The sequence below is a fragment of the Salvelinus namaycush genome, chromosome 2, assembly GCF_016432855.1.
Source record: "Salvelinus namaycush isolate Seneca chromosome 2, SaNama_1.0, whole genome shotgun sequence".
NCBI lineage: Eukaryota > Metazoa > Chordata > Actinopteri > Salmoniformes > Salmonidae > Salvelinus > Salvelinus namaycush.
In genome coordinates, this window is record NC_052308.1 from 38,962,318 (window position 1) to 38,986,353 (window position 24,036).

Genomic DNA, 24,036 nt, shown 5'->3' on the forward strand with positions numbered 1-24,036 from the left:
AGTTGATCTGGTTGATCTGGTTGTTGTTGTGATTGTGGCCTGTGGAATGTTGCCCCAATCCTCTTCAATGGCTGTGCAAAAGTTGTTGGATATTGGCGGGAACTGGAACATGCTGTCATACATGTTGATCCAGAGCATCCCAAACATGCTCAATAGGTGACATGTCTGGAGTATGCAGGCGATGGAAGAACTGGGACATTTTCAGCTTCCAGGAATTGTGTACAGATCCTTGCGACATGGGGCCGTGTATTATCATGCTGAAACATGAGGTGATGGCAGCGGATGAATGGCATGACGATGGGCCTCAGGATCTTGTCACGGTATGGCTGTGCATTCCAACTGCCACCAATAAAATAGAATTGGTTTGTTGTCCATAGCTTATGCCTGCCAATACCATAACCCCACCGCCACCATGGGGCACTCTGTTCACAACATTGACATCAACAAACCGCTTGCCCATACGACCCTATAAACGTGGTCTGTGGTTGTGAGTCCGGTTAGACATACTGCCAAATTCTCTAAAATCCATGTTGGAGGCAGCTTATGGTAGAGAAATTAACATCCAATTCTCTGGCAAAAGCTCAAGTGGACATTCCTGCAGTCAGCATGCCAATTGCATGCTCCTTCAAAACTTGAGACATCTATGGCATTGTGCTGTGTGACAAAACTGCACATTTTGGAGTGGCCTTGTATTGTCCCCAGCACAAGGTGCACCTGTGTAATGATCATTCTGTTGAATCAGCTTCTTGATATACCACACCTGTCAGGTGGATGGATTGTCTTGGCAAAGGAGAAATGCTCACTAACAGGGATATAAACAAATTTGTGCACAAAATTTGAGAGAAATAAGCTTTTTGTGCTTATAGAAACTTTCAGTGATCTTTTATATCAGCTCATGAAACATGGGACCAACACTTTACATGTTGCGTTTATATTTTTGTACAGTTTAGGTAATACAATAGACATTTGACAGTGGATGGACCAGTGGCCATGTTTCTGATAGTAATTGGAAATTAAATGTTCAATTCAATTTATATTTAAATGGTGTACCAGCTAAAACGCAGTTGTCTGAAGAGAGGTCCATTCTATGAATTATATTTATATGATTGAAATGACACCCACCCTGTATTCTAGAGCATGCTGTGTCTCAACCGATGACGGGCACAACACAAACCTTTTTTTAGATAATTGACGTTAACGGTTAAAAAAAATGACCCAAAAAATGATTTTCTAAAAAATTCCAAGAAATTTGAGAATATTTTGATAACCCTGTTTATAAACTTTAAATAAAGAACATCTCTATCTCCTGAATGTTTTGGCATTCAGGTCCAAAAAGTAACTTTCTGATCATTTCTACCTTGGGCCAACAGGTATAGAAGGTTTTGATTAAATCAAAAGGGGTGCAGTCAGAAAGTGATTGAAATCATATGGAACAACCTCATTATTAGAGGAATTATCCTACTGAAATGACCCTAAAGTGAAAAGGTGGTGATGCATCATCATAATGATCCACCGCATTGGTCAGAGCAGACTGTGATCAGGTCAGAGGTCATGACCTTTAGTCTCTGAGACACTAATGCTGTCTTCATAACTAAGTGGGAAGGTGATATTTACCACATAGAACTGGGAAAATTCCACTTCAACGCCCCTCCAACTCGTAATTACTAGTGGGAAACTCATCTATCATCCGAGCTTCTTCTTCTCCCACTCTGACGTCACCTACTTAGGAAATGACCTCGATTGCAGCGTTTTTGGCAGTTAAATGTAAAACATTATTTATAAAAAGCAATCTACAAATATGGTTTTTGAACACCTTCATTTGTTTATAAGCATCACAGCTGTACTTTTAGTTTATGGTTGACAGGGCTTGTTGACAATTGGCGTTTCTCAACGAGTTCAAAGCACTTGAATGCATCCAACTGGTATTTACGACGTCACAGCTGGTAATTACCACCGTCCAGCTTGGTTATGAACGCAGCAATCACAACGGCTCCTATCGACCTGGTCTGATTGGTCAAAATACCAGTTAGTGAAAAATTAATCTCAATGTATCACATTCTCTAAAATGAAGACAACCTGGCCTTGGTTTGAGAGACTAGCTATCTGAATGAACCGTGCTGCTGTCCTTAACCTCTCTCTCACACACGTTATAATCTTTCCCTTGTTAAGGATAAGAATAACTTTCGCCACATATTGTTTAACATGTTAATGCTGCATAATGTGGTGTTATGCATTTTCACTATTCTATCGGAATGTCTGAAGTATCGTATCCATACATTAGTAGACCTACTCACGTAAAGTGCATTGTGCGGAGATGTTAACCAAATTATGTTGAATAAGAGTTATCTGTTGGAAATGTATGTTTATCTGGCTACTGGGACCTCCTGACCATGTATATTCACAAAAAACGGCCCAAAATATTCGCATAAGAAATGCTTCTGTTCAAGATAAACTAAAAACATGCTGTTGATGCCATCAATGTCGTTCACTCTCGAATTGCAAGTTATGCAAGTGTCTACTCTAGCGATGGGTCGTTCGCGAAAGAACGGATCTTTTTGAACGGATCTTTTTGGTGAATCACATAAAGAGCCGTTCATTTGGCTCCCAGATTTGCATACTGTTACTGTTTTTTGAGTTGTTTAAAAACGAATATCTGGAAATAAATCTAAATAATTCTCTGAATATGGTGATTCCTCACAGCAGAAACAATAAATAGTAGAGAGAGCACGTCATTCTGGTCCATGTTCATTTTTGCAGTGCATAGAAAATTCTTAATTCCCTTTTTTTGCAGGCAATATAATACTTTGTTCAGGTAAAAAAGTATTTGAACATGCATATCACGATGTGACATAATCGTAGCCTACTTTTGGGGTTTTAAATGAGAGCTTTTTTCATGGGTCTAGGTCGATTTTAAAGCAAGAGCCGTTTTCAAGCATTTTGAATGAAGACCATCAAAACACAAGCAATTAGATTAGGAAATACCAACCTTTCACTTGAGTCTCGTAATCCCCAATAATCTCCTTGTCCTTCTTGACTCTCGTATGAGATGACATGATTCTTCAGGAATAGATGACGGAAACCTATACACCTCGCCTCGCGACACCACAAAGTATCCTAGCCTACAAATATCTTCGGCAAAAACCGTCAAATGCGTGAAGCAGGGAGGGCTACATGCGTTTCAGAGATTTCCAGGGTCTCAAAATGCACTTGAGGTTGCACAGCGATCAAGGCGACGTTGAACTGGTTAAAAGTGCAAAACAGATCTGGACAACTCCCCTCTTTCCTCAACATAACATATTTGAATGTCCCAACAACAACAAAATATGAAGAATCCGCATTTACTACATTTGGTAAATTATATGTTTCAGTATAAACACTGCCTTGCAGTGGGGTGCATGAGCAAGAATAGCATCGTGCACTTTTCCATACGCCTTTCCAGCCACCCCTTTTCTTGCGAGGTCTCTGTCTGCTGCAGCAAGAGTTGGATGCAAAAGTGATCTCAGACTCCTCCCACACACCCCTCCCCTCACACACACACTCCCACACTTACACACATGCAAAGGGTCATTACGGTACAGCGGTTATGCACGTGGTGACAAAGCAATTTAGAAGTGTTGCTGATATATGGTGACAGATTTTTAAATGATGAGATTGAAAGAGGCACATCATCGTTAGCACAGACACTGGTGACCTGGAAATGATGGCATAAAATACCTACATTTGCAGGCTGCTTTACCGACCTCAATGCAGCCCTCTGAATACAACCCTCATAACAGAAGAGAGAGCTATACTGTTGTAGGCTAATTATAATATCAACATTGTTTTAATGTTGGATAATATCTGTATGTTTCATAATTCAACAGCCTTGGCAGTCATAACATAACAAACATTGTCAATGACACAGAATGAATGTTATTATTATTGCTATGACTAAATGGAAAGATTAAAGGTTTTTCTTGTCTCTCTGCTGGAAGGTATTATTCAGCAACCCAAGCATGAGCCTTCAGGGAGAGTCATTGTGGCTGAATGACTCACATTTCTTCGTAGCCTTTATTCTAAAGACAGAGTTTGAAGATTAGATTTACCAGTAAAGCAAGATTACTTTGCACTTTCTCAATTCTGTGTCATCAGGTGTTCTTTTTTTGACCGTTGCTGATTGTCAAAACCTCGTGCACAGGATCAAATGTGGATACATGTGTACAGACATGTTTAACATATTTGTATTGTCTGAAGGTTTGTGTCTACTGATAATATGTGGAGTTTGCTAGAATTGTATTCCTGCATGATATAATATCTTACTCCAGGTAAAGGTATTCACAGTAGGCGGCAGGTAGCCTAGCGGTTAGAGCGTTGGGCCAGTAACTGAAAGGTTGCTGGTAAGAAACACAGAAGATGTGCCCTTAAGCAAAGCTTAAGCAAAGCACTTAACCCTAATTGCTCCTGTAAGTCGCTCTGGATAAGAGTGTCTACTAAATAACAATATATATATATATTTTTTTAAGTCTTATTTTTAATATCATCCAAAATAAACAGTAATGCACTGAAGGGTTTCACAGCAAAAGAAAGGATCAGAATGCTACGTTGACAGTGGCACTGTATACTGTATGAACTCATATGGTTCCAGAGTGGTATTTTTAGAAGAGCATTCTTTCAGACACTTGGAACCAGATATTGGCCTGTGGCAGCCATCAACCGGACTTTGAACTTAGCCAAGATGCAAGATGTATCACCATGCATTTGCAAATACCATTTTTGTGACTCTTGAAGGAGAATCTTCTCTTTTCCAAACCGGGGGAACCCCCAAACTCTTCTAACTCGACTCTGATCCCAAAGGCATTGCAGTGAAGGAGAAAAACGATAGCATCATCGCTGTTCTTGAGGCCCAACAAGGATCCATTGTCCATTTCCCATTCAGTGGCTGCATCCAAAATGCAACCAATTCTGTATTTTGTGCAGTACAGTACCTTGTACCTTTTTTGGGGGGGTATCTGTACGTTTCTTTACTATTTGTATTTTTAGCAACTTTTACTTTTACTTCCCTTACATTCCAAAAGAAAATAATGTACTTTTTACTCCATACATTTTCCCTGACACCCAAAAGTAGCTTTTTAACCAATTCAAACACTTATCAAGAGAACATCCCTGGTCATCCCTACTGCCTTTGATCTGGCAGACTCACTAAACATAAATGCTCCGTTTGTAAATTATGTCTCAGTGTTGGAGTGTCCCCCTGGCTATCCGTCAATAAAAACATATTTTAAAAATTGGACGGTCTGGTTTGCTTAATATAAGGAAGTTTAAATGATTTATACTTTTACTTTCACTTTTGATACTTAAGTACACATTAGCAATTCCATTTACTTTTGATAATTAAGTATGTTTAAAACAAAATACCTTTAGACTTTTACTCAAGTAGTATTTTACTGGGTGACTTTCACTTTTACTTGAGTCATTTTCTATTAAGGTATCATTACTTTTACATTAGGTATGACTCTCCACCAATGAGCTTTGAGAGGGAGGAGACATTTTTTTTTAAATTCAAATGAGATTTTTTTTAATTTGTTTAAATGTTTTACATTTAACCTTTATTTAACTAGGCAAGTCACTTAAGAACACATTTTTATTTACAATGACAGCCTACACCGGTCAAACCCGGACGACGCTGGGCCAGTTGTGTGCCGCTCTATGGGACTCCCAATTACGCCCGGTTGTGATACAGCCTGGATATAGGGAACAATGGAAAGGGAAAGGGAGAGGGAGGTACCTAGTCAGTTGTCCAACTGAATGTATTCAACTGAAATGTGTCTTCCACATTTAACCCAAACACCCCTCTGGATCAGAAAGGTGCGGGGGGCTACCAACATCCACGTCTTCAGTGCCCGGGGAACAGTGAGTTAACTGCCTTGCTCAGGAGCAGACAACAACAAGGACAGATGAAGCAAGGATTTGACAGCTAGTAATTTTTTCAAATACAGCCAGGCTCTGGTAATATGACAACCTTTGACCCCTGAGATGGACCATTAGTGGAGGAGAGACACCCAGGCTTTTAATGACTGACCCTGAACTGACCCCTGGGACAGTAACACAGTGATAGATTAGACAACTGAAACACTGCCAGATAATGAATATAGATCACTTTAGGTTGAAAAACTATGACAATGTCAATGTTTCTTCAAGACACATTACTGTAATTTGTCTCCTTTCCTTTCAGTATGGGGTGGAATCTGTCACGTTTACATTGACTTTACTATAGCACTGATTTGATGCTGATGTAGCCACAGTATTATTGAGATTGTAGTCAATAACTTTTCAATCAAGATTTTGTAGTGATAACTTTATTACTTGGATTTCCTCGTATGAAATATTAAGCTTAGGACACAATGAAAACAATTATAAAACAGCAGATTGCCGAACATTTGTGGGCGTATACATTTTACTAGGTGTATAGTAACCTCATCTTGCTGTGCTATGTTCAGAGTTGAATACTGTGTGCACAATGCACATTATACCAAACACACTACATTGAACAGCAACGGTTCACTGCAGACACAGACACATGTTCGGCTCTTATGAGTCCACCCCTTCCATGACTGCACATAACCTCATTGAGTAACAGTAGTATTCTTCTTCACTGACAGTGTTATCTCGGAATCTCCACAGGGCCTCTTAGCAAAGTGTAATAATACGTCTCAGTGGCAACCAGCCTCAAAGTCAACTCGGTTACATTTTAAAAAGCTCTCCCTATTGTATTAGTGCTTCATTGACTCGACTGTTTGAAGATGTTCCAAAAATAAGAAGTTCTAAAAATATAACATTTTATAATCCCAGTGTACTTTTTGCAATGTCAGCGTTTGCTGTGGTTGCTCCAAAGAACAAAGAAATGGGGTGTTGTCTTGTGGGAATAGTAGACTATTATATCATCGTATTATCACATGTCTAAGTCCCTGCCTTGCTATAGGTTTAGGCTATCTATGAATCCCTTACTTCCCTCTACATACAGTAGTCTTTATCATGCACATGTTTTTCATCAGCGTATGTAATTGATTTCCTGATATTGATTTGGGGAAATTATTGATGTGGATAAAAAGCAAGTCATTTCACAGTGGCCTACTGTATGTCAGTGCTGTATGTGCTTACATAGCCAGCCATTATCAGTCAGCCCTCTGCTGAGGGGAGAATACACTCACGGAATATGCTTCATGTGGGAACATCTCCATGACAAATGCACACAGCACACATCCCAGTGGCAGAACATACCACAGTACATACCGCAGTACACACCACAGTACACTCAGCAGAATACAGAACCTCAGCCAAGAAGTCTAAAGAGGATTTCTCCCACTCTATGTAAATATTGTTGGCTTTCACATATTCAAACTCATCTATATGTGTGTTTGAGTTGAGTAGACGTGTCCATGTTTATACTGCTGAGTAGTTAGCAGGATTAGGCCTATATGCAAACAGATATAAATTTGTCACAAACCTGCAAGTGTACTAGGGAAGTGAAACTACAGATGAACCATCTTAATTTGATCACTATTTTGTTTCTTGGAATGTTCCTGCATTGCAGGAAATGAAAACTTGTTGTGTATTCAAGGTTTAAAAAAGCTTTTAACGATTGTCATTTCCACTTTAAAATGTCAGACTTGATTTGTCCTTAAGAAAAATGTATTAACCCCTACAAAAAATGTCCATTATTATTTCACATTCATGTTGCTGCAGGATCATTTTCCTGCTGTAGCAAACTGGCTCAAATTAAGATTCTACACCTGTAGGTACGTTTCTATGGTGAATAGCTGTGGTGGTAAACATTTCTGGGGAAATTCATTATTGCGTAATTTTAACAGTGCTAGTTCCATTTTGTGTGGGATGTCAGTTTAATCAACATGCATGTGACAAAAATAAACGCCGGTGGTTGGTGTGGTGTTCAATGCCAGCTTAATCATCAACAAGGTGTGAACGAAATAAACATCCATTTGTCAAACAGACAGGAAATAACTGACAGGAAACAACTCTGTTGTCAAGACAGTGGAAATCCTTGCTGCAAAGATTGATTGCTGAAAATGAGGGGGGGGGGGGGGGGGGGAGGTAAACAGACGAGTAGAGAGGGAGGCATGTCTTTACAAGATCTCTACAACAGTAAGAAGAGTCCATTTACTTAGGTTCTCTCATTCCAATGGAATGTTCTTACTCTGGTGACCGAGTGAGACTATGTACTATATGTAGCCTGTTCAACAGAATAAGTCAACAGAGGAGAGATGCTTCAGATTGGCTAGTTTCGTTATCAGGAACAAGTGCAATAGAAAGACCAAAGACCAATAATTATAGGACTAACTGGGATTTCATAAAGAAAATAATTGAGAAACACTCATAGAGGACTTTGAATTCCCATTTTTCACACACTAAAGTGTGGAGATGCTTAAATCAAGGAACTTTTCTGTTAGGAATAACTGCAGAGAAGGACCAAAGCCTTCTTAAAAAATATTAAAATGTACAAAAAAATCGTGATTGAGAAACTCTTCTTGAGATTTTAATTTCAGTTCCCTTTTTGTCATGCAGAAAACTTGTTGGCAGAGCTCCAGTGTCTGTTCTGTGACAGAGAGAATCTAAGATGACACACACCTGTCACAAACCCCACCCATCTCCAACCCACACCTCGGATCTACTGTAGGGCAGCCACTTGACAATAAAGCCCACAGCTCCAGAGGAACTCATTTCACTGTCAAGCTCTCTCTTTAACGGGTAAAATGTTATGGACTATATTTTTACTGCTCAATGGTCTGCTCGCTCTCGTCATTCTTTACTCTTCCCGCTCAAGGTAAATGTTCTTCATATTTCTTTTTCATTCGGATTGTAGAACAATACATTGTAAATCAATGACGTTATTTGAGTTTAAAAAGAATAAGCCTACAATATTTCAAGGATGAAGTCAATGTCGTTTGCTATAATTTAGTTTCTCTCTCTGATATTGAACATTTTGGTGAAAAGATTAACCAACGTCTCACATACTGTTTACTTAATAATTTACAAAGAAATGTACTTTCTATACAGAAATCAATTAATGAAAAAAATGTCAGGGTAAAAAATGCCTTACTGAACATACAGCATCGCTGAAAGTGCAGGCTAGACCATTAACGTGGATTATCCAATTCTTCATATAACCTTTCCCTAGACCATTCAAACACAGACCATTTCTTATATGGTACACATTGATTATGCCCTATTTCCCATTTCCACAGTGTATTACTAGCCTACTTTATGTCTGCACACATCAGCTCACACAGTTGACTGCTTAAGGGCATGTCCTTATGCCAACTGTGGCGCTACAACCAGTTGGTTTAGTTTGGGAGATGAAGTGATTTAACTCCTTCTATTGAACAGTGTTCATCTTGGTTGACAACTGTCTGTCTGTCTGCTGTCTGTCTGTCCGTCTGTTTCCACCAGACAGAAAAATGAACCACCATTAGACAAAGGCTTCATTCCGTGGCTGGGTCATGCCCTGGAGTTTGGAAAAGATGCTGCAAAGTTTCTAACACGGATGAAACAAAAACATGGTGACATTTTTACGGTAGGAGTTCTCGATGCATTTTTGTGTACAAGCCAGTTTGCTAAAGCAGAAAAATATCCCATGCAGCAACAGGAAATGTAAATTATGTGAATTATAATTCATGGACAATTTTGTAGGGGTTGATAGATTTTTCCAAAGGGAAACAAACACAAGTCCAACATTTCAAAGTGAAAATTACGAGCCTTTTTAAACCTCAAATACACTACAAGTTAAAACAATTCTGCATCGCAAGAAAGTTTGTCTGCAACAGGGTGATCAAATTGAGATCAATCAATCAAATTTATTTATAAAGCCCTTCGTACATCAGCTGATGTCATAAAGTGCTGTACAGAAACCCAGCCTAAAACCCCAAACAGCAAGCAATGCAGGTGTAAGAGCATGGTGGCTGGGAAAAACTCCCTAGAAAGGCCAGAACCTAGGAAGAAACCTAGAGAGGAACCAGGCTATGAGGGGTGGCCAGTTCTCTTTTGGCTGTGCTGGGTGGAGATTATAACAGAACATGGCCAAGATGTTCAAATGTTCATAGGTGACCAGTAGGGTCAAATAATAATAATCACAGTGGATGTCGAGGGTGCAACAGGTCAGCACCTCAGGAGTAAATGTCAGTTGGCTTTTCATAGCCGATCATTCAGAGTATGTCTACCGCTCCTGCTGTCTCTAGAGAGTTAACAGCAGGTCTGGGACAGGTAGCACGTCTGGTGAAAAGGTCAGGGTTCCATAGCCACAGGCAGAACAGTTGAAAATGGAGCAGCAGCACGGCCAGGTGTACTGGGGACAGCAAGGAGTCATCAGTCCAGGTAGTCCTGAGGCATGGTCCTACGGCTCATGTCCTCCGATAGAGAGAGAGAAAGAAAGAAAGAAATAGAGAAAAAGAGAAAGAGAGAAAAAGAGAGAGAATTAGAGAGAGCATACTTAAATTCACACAGGACACCGGATAAGACAGGAGAAATACTCCATCCTGACACATAAACTACTGCAGCATAAATACTGGAGGCTGAGACAGGAGGGGTCGGGAGACACTGTGGCCCCGTCCGACGATACCCCCGGACAGGGCCAAACAGGCAGGATATAACCCCACCCACTTTGCCAAAGCACTGCTACCTACACCACTAGAGGGATATCTTCAACCACCAACTTTCCATCCTGAGACAAGGCCGAGTATAGCCCACAAAGATCTCCGCCATGGCACAACCCAAGGGGGGGCGCCAACCCGGACAGGAAGATCACGTCAGTGACTCAACCCACTCAAGTGACGCACCCCTAATAGGAACGGCATGGAAGAGCACCAGTAAGCCAGTGACTCAGCCCCTGTAATAGGGTTAGAGGCAGAGAATCCCAGTGCAGAGAGGGGAACCGGCCAGGCAGAGACAGCAAGGGCGGTTCGTTGCTCCAGTGCCTTTCCGTCACCTTCACACTCCTGGGCCAGACTACACTCAATCATAGGACCTACTGTAGAGATGAGTCTTCAATAAAGACTTAAAGGTTGAGACCGAGTCTGCGTCTCTCACATGGATAGGCAGACCATTCCATAAAAATGGAGCTCTGTAGGAGAAAGCCCTGCCTCCAGCTGTTTGCTTAGAAATTCTAGGGACAGTAAGGAGGCCTGCGTCTTGTGACCGTAGCGTACGTGTAGGTATGTACGGCAGGACCAAATCGGAAAGATAGGTAGGAGCAAGCCCATGTAATGCTTTGTAGGTTAGCAGTAAAACCTTGAAATCAGCCCTTGCCTTAACAGGAAGCCAGTGTAGAGAGGCTAGCACTGGAGTAATATGATCAATTTCTTTGGTTCTAAGTCAAGATTCTAGCAGCCAATCCTATACTGTATCTGTACCTGAGTACCTCATCAATCTTCAACACATTCTTTATATCTTTGTTACTGAGATAGAAAGGGTTGCTGTGAACCTGGATAGGTTCTTTTTCAAAAGCTTCTTTCGTCTTTGTAGAGTAGTGCTATGTGCATCTCCTACTCACTACTCATTTTGCTTTCTCAAACAATCTCAAACACTTGTAATGTGCATTGTGACTACGACAGACGTGTACAGACATGGCCGTGGCTTTAACGTTTCAAATAATGTCTCCCAGGTGCGTGTTTGTGGTCGTTACATCACTGTGCTGCTGGATCCTAACTCCTATGACGCGGTCCTCGATGACACAGTCTCTCTGGACTTCAGTCGCTACGCCCAGGTCCTGATGCAAAAGATCTTCAGCCTGAGACTACCCAATCACAACCCAGACACAGAGAGGGCCTGGATGGAACAGTAGGTGTTCTAGACTTGTATCCACATGACCTCACGCCTGACTTCACACACATCCACACCTGTCCACACACGCCATCTTAATCCAATTCCGCTGCATCTACCTGTCCTTGTCAAGGACCATACCGTTTCTATTCTATTCTTTTCTATTACTGTATATGGTATTGTAATGAGACATCATTTTCCACCAGAATAGATTACTTGAAAATTCATTTAATTCTCTGAGGTAACATGTTGTAGCAATAATTCGACCTCTCCATAAAATCCCTGTCCAGGCACTTCCAGGGCCCTAGCCTGGCCAGATTAAGCAGCACCATGCACCTCCACCTCCAGACACTGCTACGGGATGAGGAGAGGAGCTGTAGCCCAGCAGACTGGAGGCAGGATGGCCTCTTCAGCCTCTGTTACAGCTTGCTCTTCGGGTAAGAGCCAGAACCTAGAACCAAATTCTGTCTGGACTGGCCAGCTACTGTTTGTGTGTTTAACAGTCATCCTGCTCTTCAGGTTACATCAGACATTTCTCTGGGTCACTGGCCCAGGGGTGGATTTAGGCTCAAATGACAGTATCACACCTGGAGAAAATTGCATAACTCTTACACAAGAGGGAAGACGTACTCTTACCCTAGAGTTAATGCTTCTTTCTGTCCTCGTAGGGCTGGGTATCTCACACTGTTCGGTGCAGAGAACAGCAACGACGTCACCGCACTCGCTACTGTCTACAAAGAGTTCCGCACGTTTGATGGTCTCCTCGCCAAACTGGCTCGTTCAACCCTCAAGCAAGGTACATTTACACGTACACCGAGTTTCGAGTTTCATCTAATGCACGTGGTCGTACGTCACTTATATCAATACGGAATGGATCTATTCATACAATACGTTTCTGTCTCTCTGTACCTGTTTCTCTGTGTTCGTGTGCATGTCTCTGTGTGTGCCTGTGTCTCGGTGTACCTGTCACTCTGGTGCTATCTAGAACCTAAAAGGGTTCTTCGGCTGCCCCCATAGGATAACCCTTTGAATAACCTTTATGGTTCCAGGTAGAACCCGTTTAGTTCCAGGTAGAAGCCTTTTGGGTTCCATGTAAAACCCTTTCCACAGAGGGTTCTACATGGAACCCTAAAGAGTTCTACCTGGAACCAAAAAGGGTTCTAACTGGAATCAAAAAGGGTTCTCCTATGGGGACAGCTGAAGAACCCTTTTGAACCCTTTTTTTCTAAGAGTGTACCTGTCTCTCTCTGGGTGATCTTTCCTCTCTAACCTGTCTCTCTCTCTATGTTGCTAGAGGAGAAGAGGACAGCAAGCCTGTCCCAGGAGAGACTGTGGGAGCTGCTGTCCCCAGCGTGGCTGAGCAGAGGAAAGGGGTCAGAGAGCAGCTCCTGGCAGCAGAGTTACCTCAGCCATCTACAGACGGAAGGAGTGGACACGGAGATGCAGAGACGAGCCATGCTGCTTCAGCTCTGGGTCACCCAGGTGAGTGGGAAAGACAAGAACACACTCACACGCACACGCACAGATGCAAGAGCATGTAAGAGCATGCAAGAGCATGCACACACACACACACACACACACACACACACACAAGCATACAAATTCACACACAAAAAGCACATGCAAGCACAGGCACACAAGCACAGGCACACAAGCATACACACACATGCACACACACGCACACACACACACACACACACACACACACACACGCACACACGCACACACACACACACACACACACACACACACACACACACACACACACACACACACACACACACACACACACACAACATTACAGAGAACCAAGACCAATGCTTTCACAGTGTTCTGCCACACCTGGATGTCACTCTCATACCTTCTCTTCCTGTGTCCTCTTTGAGACCTGTGGCCCTGGCATGAATAAGTTCACAGGATTCTTCTCTCCCAGTGACTCATGACTTCCTTGTTGGCACAGTTGACTTGTTATGTCATTATGTGAGAAGTAATGATTGTTAGGAATGTGACATGAGTTTCTATGAATGTGTTTTCATGGCACCTGGGCTTGTTTGGAGTTCTGTGTAAACTGATCTGGGACAATGGGTCCACACATTCCAGAACATTATTGAAAAAAGAAGAGTTGGCGGGTCGCCCAAACCAACCTGTCTAATTTCAGAATTAGATCAAACGTTAGGTCTACAGTACACAAATTGTAGGACGATTTAGAAGGAAGTGGTATGCTATCAAATACATGAAACACATGGTTTCCATGTGTTTGATGCCATTCCATTTCTCCAGTCCGGCCATTATCATGAGCAGTCCTCCCTTAAGCAGCCTCCACTGATTTAGATGTATCATCTGCAATAGACATCAATGAATATTGATGTCAAAATCCAATATAGATCACAGCAATGAAGCATTATCTAACTCTATATTTATGAGCTCCAGAGGCGGTTTAATAGCAGGCTCCTTGTGGCTTCCTGTCACAAACCAATCCCAACAAATTGTTATGAATGAGCTGCTGTTGCACTGTGTGGCCAGATGGGGGAGCTAGTGTAATGTCTGTCTGTCTGGTACCTGCCTTCACCACCAGCCTCAGAAAATAATAGAGCCACAGGTGTCATCTGTACCAGGCCTTCTCTGCTCCCTCTGGGACTTTGGCTGCTACTTTCAGCCTGGAGCACTGGAGGCCTAGTCGGCACAATCAGACCAGGGGAGCGGGTAGAGAGTCCTTCGCCAAGATGGAGCCTCTCCCTCTGGGGACCTTGGCTCACCTGCCAGGCTGGGATAGGAGAGGACAGCTAGTCCCTTAGCATCACTGTTCCCTGCTTATTAATGTCTTTTCTGGAACAGAGACTCACTGTTCCAGTCACAGACAATCAGACAGAACCAATCACCACTGAAACATATTAGAACTGAGGCTGAGTATAAGGAAGTGCCACGAAGAATATCTTCTGGTTGTTGTCTCTGTCACCACCAGTCGTACAGAGGTACTGTAGGCTTCCTCAGTAACAATACAATACTGAGTGAATCAGAGATGTCACTGAAGTCAAACATTCCAAATGCAGTTCCATGCTGTCTACATACAACAAACTCTCATACAACAGACACAATCGCTAGATATTGCAAGAAAGTTATGAGAACTTTATGTTTCTGGCTCTGTGTGTGTTGTTGGGGATTGGGGTGGAGGCAGTTCCACAGTCCAGTGAATCTCTGAACCAGCCTGTCAGTGAGGCTCCAGTCCAATGTCAATATGCCTATGATGGACCCCAGGGAGCCTGTGTCACATTCAGTCCATCACACACCTGACTGCGGCTTTGCTTTCAACACAACTACACCAATACACAGTGTACGAATACACACTCAGAGGAGTGGAGGAGGAGGTAAAGTTCCTTACCGTGTACACGTCTAATAGTGAATTCAATGGCAATTCAAAGTGTCTCAATCTGATAACAAAACTATACAGTGTTGGTAAGAACGTGCAGCATTTGAAATGACTATTTCTACTGCAACACTTCGACTGTAACCCCTACAGCAAACTGGGACAACAAGAGATGAAGCCTCACACAGTTTGTGTAGCCTAGTGTCTGTCGTAACGGATCTGTGACGGGACAGGCCAGTGAGTCAACCAGAGATCCATTGGACCTGGTCTTCATCTTGCATTAGCCCTGGTTGTCAGTCGATCAGTGAAGACCTGGCCTGCAAGGGGGTGAGGAGAGAAGCTCCCTGAGCCCACAGCAATTACTGGCTGACAGGTTCAGACAGATGTCTACGCCCTGTCTACACAGCCCTGACAGCTCTGATGGCTCCTCACTGCTCCTCAGATCACTACAGTACAGTACAGCAGTATCATGATGCAGGGTGGGATAAAAAAAATAGAGAAAATAAAAGTAAAGTGAGACTGAAAGAAAGAGAAAAAAAAGAGAGATTTAGATGTATCTAAACCTTCTTCCATTTTCCCCTGGGGGCTTCTTGCAGCGTGTTCACACTGTACAGTACCTGTTGTGGATTTGTCTATAACTGCAAGGTATCTACCTCTCCATGCTCGGTAACGCGTTCACTGTCTTTGACTACATACTCTGGAACTGCAAAACCATTTCTGAACTGACTGTGAGTCTATGTTGTGTTGTTTCATTCCAGGGTAACGCTGGGCCTGCTGCCTTCTGGCTTCTGAGTTTCCTGCTCACGCACCCCGAGGCCATGAGAGCTGTGAGGAAGGAGATCAGAGGCCTGCGTCTACAGGAGGACTGCTCTCTACAGCGACACCCTCTGGACACACTGGAGCACCACAGCACACCTGTGTTCGGTAAGAGCTCAAGCAACCTCCTCTATTACTCACTCACACTCTCTTCCACCTCAGGGCTCTCAAGGCTCTGCCTGTCCAGCCAAAGACATACAGTGAAATATTGAACTGAAGCTCGTGTGAACTGTGTGGAATAACAAAGTGAAAAAAGGGAAGATTCAGAGAGCTGAATGAGTAAAGATTGATAAATATTTTTTTTTTTGCTGTGGTTGATAAGGTTAAAGTTTGCTTGCCACAGGGTGATATTAGAACATATTCTTGTGATCCATAGCATTCCAGAAGGACATACCTATAGTTTTATGATTGTGTAGTCTGGTGGCAGATCAGTTTGTGCTATATAACGCCTATGGCTGTTCAAATCAAATCAAATGTTATTTGGCACATGCAGCGAATACAACAGGTGTAGTAGACCTGACAGTGAAATGCTTACTTACAAGCCCTTAACCAACAATGCAGTTTTAACAAAAAAAGAAAAAAGAAATAAAATATCAAATAATTATAGAGCAGCAGTAAAATAGCAATAGCGAGGCTATATACATGGGGTACCGGTACAGAGTCAATGTGCGGGGGCACTGGTTAGTCGAGGTAATTGAGGTAATATGTACTTGTAGGTAGAGTTATTAAGGTGACTATGCATAGATAATAACAGAGAGTAGCTGCAGCGTAAAAGAGGGGGGGTACTGAAAATAGTCTGGGTAGCCATTTGATTAGATGTTCAGGAGTCTTATGGCTTAGGGGTAAAAGCTGTTTAGAAGCCTCTTGGACCTAGACTTGGCGCTCCGGTACCACTTGCCGTGCTGTAGCAGAGAGAACAGTCTATGACTAGGGTGGCTGGAGTCTTTGACAAATCTTAGAGCCTTGCTCTGACACCTCCTGGTATAGAGGTCCTGGATGGCAGGATGTACTGGGCCGTATGCACTACCCTCTGTAGTGCCTTGTGGTCGGAGGCCGAGCAGTTGCCATACCAGGCAGTGATGCAACCCACCAGGGTGCTCTCGATGGTGTAGCTGTAGAACCTTTTGAGGATCTGAGGACCCATGCCAAATATTTTCAGTCTCCTGAGGGGGAATAGGTTTTGTTGTGCCCTCTTTACGACTGTCTAGGTGTGCTTGGACCATGTTAGTTTGTTGGTGATGTGGACACCAAGGAACTTGAAGCTCTCAACCTGCTCCACTACAGCCCCGTAGATTCGAACGGGGGCGTGCTCAGTCCTCCTTTTCCTGTAGTCCACAATAATCTTCTTTGTCTTGATCACATTGAGGGAGAGGTTGTTGTCCTGGCGCCACACAGTCAGGTCTCTGACCTCCTCCCAATAGGCTTTCTCATCGTTGTCGGTGATCAGGCCTACCACTGTCGTGTCATTGGCAAACTTAATGATGGTGTTGGAGTCGTGCCTGGCCGTGCAGTCATGAGTGAACAGGGAGTACAGGATGGGACTGAGCAGGCACCCCTGAGGGGCCCTCGTGTTGAGGATCAGCGTGGCGGATGTGTTGCTACCTACCCTTACCACCTGGGGGCGGCCTGTCAGGAAATCCAGGATCTAATTGCAGAGGGAGGTGTTTAGTCCCAGGGTCCTTAGCTTAGTGATGAGCTTCTTTGAGGGCAGTATGGTGTTGAACGCTGAGCAACGAATAGCATTCTCACATAGGTTTTCCTTTTGTCCAGGTGTGAAAGGGCAGTGTGGAGTGCAATAGAGATTGCGTCATCTGTGGATCTGTTGGGGCGGTATTCAAATTGGAGTGGGTCTAGGGTTTCTGGGATAATGGTGTTGATTTGAGCCATTACCAGCCTTTCAAAGCACTTCATGGCTACAGATGTGAGTGCTATGGGTCGGTAGTTGTTTAGGCAGGTTACCTTAGTGTTCTTGGGCACAGGGACTATGGTGGTCTGCTTGAAACATGTTGGTATTACAGACTCAGACAGGGAGAGGTTGAAAATGTCAGTGAAGACAATTGCCAGTTGGTCAGCGTATGCTCGGAGTACACGTCCTGGTAATCCATCTGGCCCTGCAACCTTGTGAATGTTGACCTGCTGTCAACCATTGGAGTTGGCTTTACAACACAAACAGATCTGGGACAAGGGTAATGATCATGATTATTGAAGGTGAATGATTATTCACAGGATTATTCACATGCACCCGGCAGCCACCCCTTCTGACATCATACGTATTGTTCCTCCCTCCAATCACAGACAGTGTTCTGAGTGAGACCCTGCGTCTGACTGCTGCTGCCATCATCACCAGAGAGGTGGTCCAGGACAAGACCCTTCGTCTGGCCAGTGGACAGGCATATGACCTCAGACAGGGGGACAGGGTGTGTATGTTCCCCTTCCTCAGCCCTCAGATGGACCCCCAGATACACCACGATCCACAGGTAATACAACACAATACTGTTACCTGACAAAGACCCAGTTGGTGTTGAAATATTGTCTGAATAAATGGAACACCTGCCAGTGTACAGCATGCCAGTGTACAGATTTCTTTTAGATTTAGATTACTGTTCAGTCTAATCCAGCACCTAGGACAAAAGCTTTTACGAATGTGTGCCTACAAGCCATAGACTGTTCTCTCTGCTTCTGCACAGGAAGTCTGACACCAACAGGCTCCTGAACAGCTTCTATCCCAGCCATAAGACTGATAGTTAGCTAACAAAATGGCCACACAGACTATCTGAATTGACCATTGTATTTTTATTTTTGCACTGTCTCTATGCACACTCACAGGAATATATACACTCATGCACACTGACACTGACACTGACACTCCAACACAAACATAACATGCACACACATTTATACTGACTCTACACACACACGCACACACTCACATACATTCATAATTTAGGATGCTGCTGCTCTGTTTATTATATATCCTGTTGCCTAGTCACCTTACCCCTATACATATCTACCTCTTATCACTCCAGTATTCCTGCACATTGTCAATATGGTAGTGGAACTGACGCTTACTTACTTTCTCCTGTTATTCTTATTTCTTATTTTTATTTATTGTGTGATTTTGTTCGACCTTGCAATTTTTAATACTACACTAACTACGTTTCCATCCAAAGTTTTCATGCGAGCAAACACATTTTAAAAAATCAAGACGGCTGTAATGGAAACAGGAAGTTACGGTACAATTTTATAAATGCCAACAGGTATAGAGGTCCTGGATGGCAGGAAGCCATTTGTTATGTTACAGCCTTATTCAGAAATGGATTCAATAGTTTTTCCCTCATCAATCTATACAAAATACCCCATAATGACAAAGCAAGAACAAGTTTTACAACAAAACAAACGGGAATATTACATTTACATAAGTATTCAGACCGTTTACTCAGTACTTTGTTGAAACACCTTTGGCAGCGATTATAGCCCAGAGTCTTCTTGCGTATGATGCTACAAGCTTGGCACACCTGTATTTGGGGGGTTTCTCCCATTCTTCTCTGCAGATCCTCTCAAGCTCTGTCAGGTTGGATGGGGAGCGTCGCTGCACAGCTATTTTCAGGCCTCTCCAGAGATGTTCATTTCCGGGCTCTGGCTGGGCCATTCAAGGACATTTAGAGACTTGTCCCAAAGCCACTCCTGCGTTGTCTTGGCTGTGTATTTAGGGTCGTTGTCCTGTTGGAAGGTGAACCTTCGCCCCAGTCTGAGGTCCTCAAGGATCTCTCTGTACTTTGCTCCGTTCATCTTTCCGTCGATCCTGACTAGTCTCCCAGTCTCTGCCACTGAAAAACATCCCCATAGCATGATGCTGTCACCACCATGCTTCACCGTAGAGATGGTGCCAGGTTTCCTCCAGACGTGACGCTTGGCATTCAGGCATGGGGACCATTGCTATTGATATTGATTACTGCATTGTTGAGTTTGGAGCTTGCAAGACAGGCATTTCATTGTACTTGTGCATGTGACATTAAAACTTGAAACAACCTCTCAATACAATACATTACAGCAATCTGTTGAATTAAGTAAATACTCTTATTGGAAAATAATATGTTTTTCTTAACTGACTTGCCTTGTTAAATAAAATAAAAATATATAAAAAAATACACAAACATGGTGAGGGTGAAAGTGTTTCTGAGTATAGTACTGAGTACTGAGTACTGAGTATAGTACTACTGAATCAAGCTTTGTCTGCTGAGCTAATACAATGACTCTAATAGAATGACTCTAATAGAATGACTCTAATACAATGACTCTAATAGAATGACTCTAATACAATGACTCTAATACAATGACTCTAATAGAATGACTCAAATAGAATGACTCTAATAGAATGACTCTAATAGAATGTCTCAAATAGAATGTCTCAAATAGAATGACTCTAATACAATGACTCAAATAGAATGACTCTAATACAATGACTCAAATACAATGACTCAAATACAATGACTCAAATACAATGACTCAAATACAATGACTCAAATAGAATGACTCAAATACAATGACTCAAATACAATGACTCTAATAGAATGACTCTAGTAGAATGACTCTAATAGAATGACTCTAATAGAACGAATCTAATAGAACGACTCTAATAGAACGACTCTAATAGAATGACTCTAATACAATGACTCAAATAGAACGACTCTAATAGAACGACTCTAATAGAATGACTCTAATACAATGACTCAAATAGAACGACTCTAATAGAACGACTCTAATGGAATGATTTGAATAGAATGACTCAAATAGAATGATTTGAATAGAATGACGCTATAGGAGGGCTCATTGTAATGTAATGGCTGGAATGGAATCAACAGAACAGAGTCAAACATGTGGTTTCCGTATGTGTTTGATACCGTTCCATTTAATCCATTCCAGCCATTACAAAGAGCCCGTCCTTCTATAGCTCCTTCCACCAGCCTCATCTGGTGTGAGTGCGTGTGTCATACACAGTGTTGTACTACGCAGTGTTTAAATGGCGCCAGGATTACATGATGGAAAGGTTAAAGGGCTAAGAAAGGAGATCCCATGGGGATTAGCTGGTTAAAGGCTGTAATGTGTGTGTGTGTGTGTGTGTGTGTGTGTGTGTGTGTGTGTGTGTGTGTGTGTGTGTGTGTGTGTGTGTGTGTGTGTGTGTGTGTGTGTGTGTGTGTGTGTGTGTGTGTGTGTGTGTGTGTGTGTGTGTGTGTGTGTGTTTGTATGCAGCATCACTGGAGCTACTTAATGTACTGTGGCATCTATCTATCACAATAACTTGAGTTTTTTCTTCTTCTCTGCTTTACAGACATTTCAATATGACCGCTTCCTAAATGCAGACGGGACAGAAAAGAAGAAGTTCTATAAGGGCGGGGAGAGACTAAAGTATTACACCATGCCATGGGGTGCAGGCAACAACATGTGTGTAGGGAGAAACTTTGCAGTCAGTGGCATCAAACAGTGAGTGTGATATGACATTCTCCACCTGTTTTCCCTCACACATAGCCTGGTCCCACTTCTGTTTGTGTTGTCTTGCTAACTTCTGTTGTTATTGTCACGTGACAATGACCATAGGAGTTGGCAAGACAGCACAATTAGGCTACCTTTCACCTAAGTACATCTAAACCACCCAACGTTGTTCATACATCGTTTCCCCCAATGAATCAGTTCATTAGCAAGGTATTAATGATTCATGAGGCATTTACAATCACCTGAAGATCGCTGCCTTAGGCCAGTTGCTTTCAAACATCTCCTGGTGGGAGGAGCTATAGGAGGATGGGCTTATTGCCATGGCTGGAATGGAATCAATGGAATGGTACCAAGCACATCAAACACATGGAAACCCCTGTTGGACTCCGTGCCATTGATTCCATTCCAGCCATTACAATGAGCCTGTCCTCTGAGACATGTACCATTACTGTAGCACACACTCACAGTCGTTAACGGCCATTTCAATAATTCAAGCCAACATTTTAACTCAATAGAGATACCATACAACAGAACAGCTAAGCAGACAGAACGATCAATATAGATAAAGGGATGATCTGAGAAGTGGATTTTCTTAGTTGTTCATATGATATACTACACGCTACAAACATAGCCTAAGGCAGTGGTTTTCAAACCTTGCCTCGGGGGCGCCCAGCCATTCCATGTATTTGAACTATTCTAGAGCTAGCACACCTGATTCCAATCGTCAACTGATCATAAAGCCCTTGACTAGGTTAACACTAGCCTCATCTGGTATGTACTGTATGTACAGCAGTAGAGGGGTAGAGGGTCCTTGAAGAAAATCACATTACAAATGTCAGTGTCTTTCTGTGCCAGATATCTGTAGTTCAAAGGTAAAATCCTAGTTATCCACAGTGAGAGTAAGAGGCCAGATGATAATATGGGAAGATGGTGGAACAGCTGTGCACATACAGTATGTGCTCGCAACCTCTAGGCTTTACCATATGTGTGATATGCAAATAGTGTATTACATGGCCGACTACATCCAGATGTATTTCTGCAGGCATTGTGTACATTATTCTTTAACCCTTTCAATGCATGCTGGGTGATTGATATTGTTACAGACAGTTATATAATATGAGGTCACCTGTCATTATTTTTCTGCTAGCTAGTGTTCTTCGTGCCTCCAGAGCCATGCTAGACGTCCTATACTCCCAATGGGGGTCAAGAGGATTGACTTAACTAACCTTACTCTCCTTCTATGTGATTCTCAGGTTTGTGTTCATGGTCCTCTCCCGGCTAGACCTGGAGCTGTGTGACCCAACCGCCATCGTCCCTCCGGTCAATCCCAGTCGCTATGGTTTCGGGATGCTCCAGCCCGACGGAGACCTGGAGGTCCGCTACAGACTCAAGACTCTGCACTAGGACACGACCCCTAACCTCTGACTCCTGCATCCTGCACTAGAACTAGGACATGATTAGCCTGGTCCCAGATCTGTTTGTGCTGTACAGCCATGTTTGGCATGACAATGGCATTAGGAGTTGGCAAGACAGCACAACCAAATCTGGGACCAGGCTAGGACATGACTTCCTCCTACATCCTCCTGACACTGACTGCACTCAATACAAATCAGTTTCATGTTTTTATTTATAGTTTTTTTTAATATTGTTTTTACATTCAAACTATATCACTTGTACTGTATATCTCTGAATAATAAATAATGTATCTGAATTACTTGCTTGTGTTGCTTGTCTCTCAAGACCAAATGCCTTGAATGAACTGCACATCATCATAACCTTACCCATATGGCGAAGTGCACACATGACAACAAATAGGCTTTGAAGCACGACGAGAATGAGGGGGGTTTAGATGATAGAATTCAGTGCAGTTACATTATATCTGTCTGGATGAATTGGGAGGGAATTAGTACTCCATGTGGCGCTATTTTTGTGGAAAACAACATGGTGTATTGTGGCGAATAAGATTGCATGTCCTTAGTCCTGTAATGTAAGGGTTAAACGCCTTAACGTGAAGCCGGGCGATGAAGCTGCCTGCCGCGCTACGGATCCACCTGCGCAGCTACCAGTCGCGCCGCCCTTCTCACAGACAGCGGACGGGGGAAGACCCCGGAGCAGAAAACCGTGTGCATTCACAATATACATAATTGTTGATTATTTTCAGTAAAGTGGGCGGGTAACATGGTAGGCGGACTAAATCAGTGTATAGGATCCCTTATCTAACCACGTCCAAGGCGGAGGAGATCCAACGTGCCACCGAGGCAACACCGCTTGAAACCGAATGGGTCAGAAACCGTTCCCAGGAATAGGCTAATTAACCAATGACGTTTCTTCCTTTTTCCTCTTCGATTGAATGTTTTCATATCTGCCTCTCGCTGCCGTCGGATGAGCCAGCCTGAAGTTAAGGTATGTGGGAGGCTTGTTCCGAATAGTCAAATAACAGGTTCTATTTGTTGGTTTCCTTTATAAAGCAAGTATTGCTAGATGGTTCACTTGCTGTTGTTATTTATTTAATATCATTGTTTTTAATACAGTCATATAGGCCTGCTCTACATGAATAG

The 24,036-nt window shown here is 42.7% G+C and overlaps 1 protein-coding gene across 1 annotated transcript; it reads left to right on the forward strand.

The window, feature by feature from the left end:
• Window positions 1-8,675: 8,675 nt before the first annotated feature.
• ptgis (prostaglandin I2 (prostacyclin) synthase) lies at window positions 8,676-23,154 on the forward strand. The gene is made up of 10 exons (XM_038970647.1): window positions 8,676-8,818; window positions 9,445-9,568; window positions 11,651-11,826; window positions 12,099-12,245; window positions 12,477-12,604; window positions 13,103-13,290; window positions 15,931-16,096; window positions 18,284-18,465; window positions 21,318-21,469; window positions 22,732-23,154. The coding sequence occupies exons 1-10, from the start codon at window positions 8,748-8,750 to the stop codon at window positions 22,880-22,882; spliced, it is 1,485 nt and encodes a 494-aa protein (XP_038826575.1). The 5' UTR covers window positions 8,676-8,747; the 3' UTR covers window positions 22,883-23,154.
• Window positions 23,155-24,036: the final 882 nt, after the last annotated feature.

What these genes read in the sequence shown, in the direction of transcription:
- ptgis (XM_038970647.1), top strand. Translation starts at nt 8,748, where the DNA reads ATGTTATGGACTATATTTTTACTGCTCAATGGTCTGCTCGCTCTCGTC. An exon ending in AACATGGTGACATTTTTACG is followed by an intron (nt 9,569 to 11,650) that starts GTAGGAGTTCTC and finishes AATGTCTCCCAG; the next exon opens with GTGCGTGTTTGTGGTCGTTA. An exon ending in TCGTTCAACCCTCAAGCAAG is followed by an intron (nt 12,605 to 13,102) that starts GTACATTTACAC and finishes CTATGTTGCTAG; the next exon opens with AGGAGAAGAGGACAGCAAGC.